The following is a 5,658-nucleotide window of genomic DNA, read 5'->3' on the forward strand; positions in this document are numbered from 1 at the left end:
AATAATAATAATAATAATAATAATAATAATAATAATAATAATAATAATAATAATAAAGATGTTAAGGACATTTATCAGAGTCCAAAATTCTGCTCAAAACCTACATAGTTTCCCCACAAGCAGCCAGGGTATATCGGATTCGGTTTAAATAAACTTTGATCCAACCATGCGGACGAAAGAACCAATGAACTAGAACAACTTTACCACTGAGCCAAAAGATTATTATTTAATGTTGAATCCGTATTGAAGCATAGATAATCTTTCATAAATAAGAACTAGTCAAGAGTTTCTGCACTTACAATAATAATAATAAATAAAATTAATTTAGTACTTTCTATTATAATAAAACATTGAGTTAATATCTTATTTATCGGGTCATTTTGAAATAATGAAGTAAAAAAATAACATTACCATCATTCACATCCCGTCAGTCCAAAAGAACGGAGTAAGAGGATGACATTCCTTCTATCAGCGGCTGCCGTTCCGAAAGAATAGAGTAAGGGCCAATGTTAAAAAAGTAAAGCATTTTGAGCTTGTTCTTTTAGAGTTTAACTTGAGTATAATTCTTGAGTTGAATTTGAGTTATAACTTAAGTTGAACTTGTAACTTGAATTTATGTTTGGTTGTATATATTTGACTTATGGTTTGAGATAAAAATCTTTTTGAGTTTGTGTTTGAGTGAGTCAAAACTTGAATTTGTATTTATATAGTATTTTAATAAAAACTCAATGCTGATGAAAACTTTTAATAGGGTATATGGGTCGGGTTTTATTCGTCTTTTCGTTATCAACGCATAGAAAAAAAGATTATCTCAATCAGAATTAAAACGAAAAAGTTATAGCATTTTTAAGAATAGAAAAATACTATTCATTAATTTGAGTTTGAGTTTCTGAACTCGAGTTAAAGGGGAAACTTAAACTCGAGTTTTAGTCCTAAACTCGAATTTAAACTTAAAAGAACATGAACTCGAATAAAGTTGTAACTCGAGTTGCTTTTTTTTTGAGTTTTTCACTCAAAAGAACAAGCCCTCGGAATTTGAAAAATTACCAAAACAAGATGTAAAGAGAAAAGGAACCCTCTTCCATCAATGTTACAAGTATCATTCTTGTTATGTTTGGCCAAACTTCATGCAAAGAAAGGAGCTTTACCGAAGTGTGGAAAAACACACAGAGACCACTCTAAAATTGTGGCCAACCTGTTGCATTTCATGTATGCAGATCTTAATCTTATACAATGAAATGAATTGGTTTAAAAGTTCATAAGGACGCGATAATGAGAACAGAAAGTCCTTGAGGGATTATTTCAGCTTTTCGAGATAAAATAAACTGTACGAGGCATCAGAATGAGACTTGATACGAGAATTCAAATCACGGTGATTCTAATTATGATTCTGAAACCAGAACTATGATTCATGATTTTGGGTTCAAATTATGATTCTGAAACCATGATTCAAAATCAGGGGATTTGAATTGCCTTGAATCAAGAGGAAATGTGATTTTAGAATCATGAGTGATTCTAGTTTAAAACATCACATCAAATTCTGAATTATGATACAGAATCACTATAAACAAATACTGATTCTGAATCACTGTAAATAAACACCGATTCTAAACCAAGATTTAAAATTAAAATTATGGATCTATTTACTAAACGAACAATAAAGATTGTGGGGGTGTTCTTTTCACAACCAAGAATAAATCCTTGGTGCATTTATCCTGAAAAAGTGAAACCCATTATAATCACTCTCTCATTTTGCTGTAATCTAAAGCCAACTTTAAGGAGAAAATAGAAACCCATTAAATCAACTCATCCACCCGCCAAAACTCCGTTGCAGCTCCTCACTGAAAGGCAAGCTCCGTGCATAGCGGCCCACACAATGCCGCTCTTCTTATTACCTTATATCTGTGTAGTTTCTGAACTTTTAAAAATATAGTTAAGACTTCAAAAACTAGAGCGAGGATATTCTTATTTTCACAATTTCATATATTTTTAAAAACTTAGTTTATTTAGGGTATCATAATTACCAGATTTAATAAGATGTCATTATTCGTAAAATACTCAAAATTATTGAGTATATACAACCAAACACAGTGGAAACATATTCTCAAACATCATAATGTAGATTTCCTAAAAGTCATATTACCCCATCACTTTCCCATGATTCTTTTTTAATATAGCCTGCTCCCCCAAAGTAATGTTTAATACGGTATGCACCAAACCTGGTACGAAACTCCTTAAGATCATATTATCTCATACAAACGATTAGAAAGCAAAATGCGTTTCTTTCATTTTTTTTTTTCTTTTCTCAAGCCACAGATTATGGACCTCTTTAGTCCATTTCAGGAATATTCATACATTAGGCTAACAAACCATACTATAATAGAATAAAATGGCCCTTCCTCACACATACAGCATCCCATCTTAGCCCATGGCATATTTCTGGGTCCAGCTCCTCGCAGTTGTCTCGTACTTGTTCCTGTCTGTCTTGTACATGTGAGCAATCTCCGGCACCAACGGATCATCGGGATTTGGGTCTGTCAACAGAGAGCAGATTGAAAGCAACACCTGGATATTGCAATGCAACAACAATGAGTGCGACTGTGCGATGCAAAGAGCTTTATCTCAAAGTGTTACCGCTAATGAACATCCTGAATATGTGCTTTTTTAATACATTGCGGGATGCAGGTTTTAACATGATTTGTTTATCTGCTAACGCAGAGAGATTAGTGCAACAAATCAAATTGGAAAACTCTTTTCCTGCAATTAGAAGTATCCCGGAGTATTTTAAAAATTGCAATATAACGCATAAAAGTCAAGACTTGAGCTCATATAGTAGTCCCTACTCCCTAGTACACAATGATGTAATTGCCTCTCCTCCTTTAGAATGAAACTTGTTTTCATATAGGAAATTTCAAGATTATAAGAGAATGAACCTTTGAAATTGTCAAAGCAGGGCTCCACTGCTCCTTCAAGATGTCAAGACAAATGCTGCCGTTGCTGTTTATATTCGGATGGAATACCTTGGTTCTGAATGCCACCTTCAAAGTTAGATGAATATATTAGACAGAGAGAATATGAGAAAGATAACTGGAACTTCTACTTATCGGAGCAATCGTCAATGGCAATATCAGAAACTAGTAAGCGAGAAATGCAAAATGAAGTGATGATGCTCAGAAATAGACCGGAACAACAAACGGTAGCGTGCATTAAGAACACAATTACAAATTATTTTGAATTCCACCTGCAAAAGTCCAATGTGTCCCCAGACCAAATTTGCTCAATGTAATTCTTGGGGGGGGGGAATGCAGACAGTATCCAAAGACAAATAAAGGAAAGAAACGAACACAAAACAACCATTTACAATCGGAGACCAAAGATAACTGATATAAACAGACTTAGTATCAAATGGCATCAACAAAACTTCGAGTCCAAATTCCACTTGCATCCTACAATCGAGGGTGTATAGATCATTGAATACACAAAACAGATACTTTCTGAACATGGAGCAAGAACAAAATACCTTGGGTGGCTTGAAGGGATAATCTGGAGGAAAATGAATGGTAACTAGGAAAACACCCCCAGCATAAGGACTGTCTGGAGGACCCATTATTGTTGCTTGCCAGTGAAACATATCTTCGGCAACAGGACCTGTGAAAATAACCGAAAACGACATAAAGCAAAACCCCAATATAAAACTGAAGTTAGATACTTTACAAAACCTCACAGGGAATTATCAATTGAGAGAGAGAAACATCATCATGATAACAAAGTAAAAAGTACATTTCCAATAAATTATGGCTACTTTAGCCACGAGAAAATGAAACTCATTCCTACACTGAAAAAAAAATAAAAAATAAAAATAAAAATCAACGAACGACACTTCTGATTTTGGGCTGGTCGTGGCTTAAATATTATGGTTGACTTCTATATAAACGACATAGCAAATATTGGTATACACCTAAAGTTATCAGCTACAAAATTTCCAATGCTAATGGCTCTAAATTATGCACACTTTTTGGACAAAAATTACCCAGATGATAAATAGACAGAAATGACCAGAACTTTGCAAAAGAAATATTGTTCCAAAAAATTTGACAAAATGAACAAAAATAAAAGAAGAAAAATTTCATAAAAAGAGAAAAGGAAGGATCCATTCGGGGAAAAAAGAAAATAACAAATGATCGACTGGGTAATCAAGCCATAGAACAAAAACATGCAATAATAAACCGAAAAAAAAAATCTGTGAGAAATTAAGACGAGAAAACGAAATACCGGCACTGCAAGAAGTAGGAGGATCCTTCTGCAGATCCTTGAGTTCCTTCAAGATCCGTTTCGACGCCATCTTCTTCGGAACCCTAATTATGACAATCCAAAACAACCTTATTCTCAGATCAAAACCAAAACGATATATATAGACAAACCCGAGAACTAGAAGCAGATCTTGATCGTACCTTAGAGAGAAAAAGAGAGAGTGAAAGGTGTAAAGAAAATTCTCCTTTGGCTTTTGGGTTCTCTCTCTCTCTCTGTGTTAAGGAGGGCAGAGGAAGGAGGAGGAGAAGAAGATAGAGAGGAGAAACGAAGAAGGGTCTCCTGGGGGGTAAACGATTCCATGTGGGGAAGACTTTTGTAAAATAGCTGCACCCGCCCCCTGAATTCGACCTCCTGATTGGGTTATTCTATTCCCTTCTGGGCCCCACTCTTGGCGTTTTCTGTACGCTATATAAGCTTTTGCCTTTTCTTTTATTTTAGTGTAATTACCGCAAATAGCCCCTGAATTATTTAATATATGACAGTTTAATTTCTATTCTTTTAATCTTATCAAAACACTTTTTCAACCACTTTAAACATCCACAATTTTAACCTTTCCGTCTAAATTCGTTAGATTACTAACAGAAACAATCACGTGACCTCACACCTGACCCTTTTATCGATGAAATGACTGAAATGCCCTAATTATGAGAAGAGGCACAATGTTATTCTTTTTTTTATTATTATTATTTTTATGGTTGATCAAAGGTTTTTACTTTTATGAAATTTGGGTTTACTGTTTATTCTTTTTCTTCCCTCTGGAAAAACTGAATACGGAGAGAATCAACCAAACCGGTTCTGCCATGGAACCTGTGCCGTAGCGAGTCGCACCGCTGCACAAGCCCAGATCTGCCGCGCTGACCACCCCAATGCTGAGCCTCGCACCGCCGTCCAGATCCCTCCATTAGCACCCCCGTCTTTCGCGCGCCCCCACCCCCAGCCCCAAACGCAAAAACCCCCAAATCTCACTTCGCTGCCAGAATTCTTCACTTTATGTTTGTTTTGTTTTGTTATTTATTTATTTTTTTTGGGGTTGTGTTTCATGGTTAGAATTGTGAAGAATTTTTGTTGAAGTATTTTTGGACTGATTGGTTGTGATGATTCATGAGTTCTGGTTTTTTGGATTTTTCCGCGCATATTATTGGGAACAAAAGGAAATTACAAAGAAATAAATTGGAAGAACTAGTTAGTGTGCCTATGTAAGAAAGAAAAGCTAATAACAAGTTTATAATAAGAACCAAATCAGAAAGCAAATTAGGCATTTCTCAAGATCACACTTGCACCCCAAATCCCGGTTTGCAGTCTGGTTGGGCTGTATGTGATCTATGGTGGTGATGGGCTAGAGTTTTG

General features: G+C 35.2%; 1 protein-coding gene across 1 annotated transcript; it reads right to left on the minus strand.

The window, feature by feature from the left end:
• Nucleotides 1-2,161: 2,161 nt before the first annotated feature.
• LOC21394723 (ubiquitin-conjugating enzyme E2 10) lies at nucleotides 2,162-4,567 on the minus strand. The gene is made up of 5 exons (XM_010099568.2): nucleotides 4,452-4,567; nucleotides 4,273-4,355; nucleotides 3,521-3,648; nucleotides 2,934-3,038; nucleotides 2,162-2,565 (listed from the first exon to the last, which is right to left on the minus strand). Exons 2-5 carry the CDS (start codon nucleotides 4,340-4,342, stop codon nucleotides 2,422-2,424), a joined length of 447 nt encoding a protein of 148 aa, XP_010097870.1. The 5' UTR covers nucleotides 4,343-4,355; nucleotides 4,452-4,567; the 3' UTR covers nucleotides 2,162-2,421.
• Between the last annotated feature and the right edge of the window lie 1,091 nt (nucleotides 4,568-5,658).

This window comes from Morus notabilis, unplaced genomic scaffold (genome assembly GCF_000414095.1).
Source record: "Morus notabilis unplaced genomic scaffold, ASM41409v2 Scaffold812, whole genome shotgun sequence".
Lineage (NCBI taxonomy): Eukaryota > Viridiplantae > Streptophyta > Magnoliopsida > Rosales > Moraceae > Morus > Morus notabilis.

What these genes read in the sequence shown, in the direction of transcription:
- LOC21394723 (XM_010099568.2), bottom strand. Translation starts at nt 4,342, where the DNA reads ATGGCGTCGAAACGGATCTTGAAGGAACTCAAGGATCTGCAGAAGGAT. An exon ending in TCCTACTTCTTGCAGTGCCG is followed by an intron (nt 3,649 to 4,272) that starts GTATTTCGTTTT and finishes TTATTTTCACAG; the next exon opens with GTCCTGTTGCCGAAGATATG. An exon ending in CTGCTTTGACAATTTCAAAG is followed by an intron (nt 2,566 to 2,933) that starts GTTCATTCTCTT and finishes TGCAATATCCAG; the next exon opens with GTGTTGCTTTCAATCTGCTC.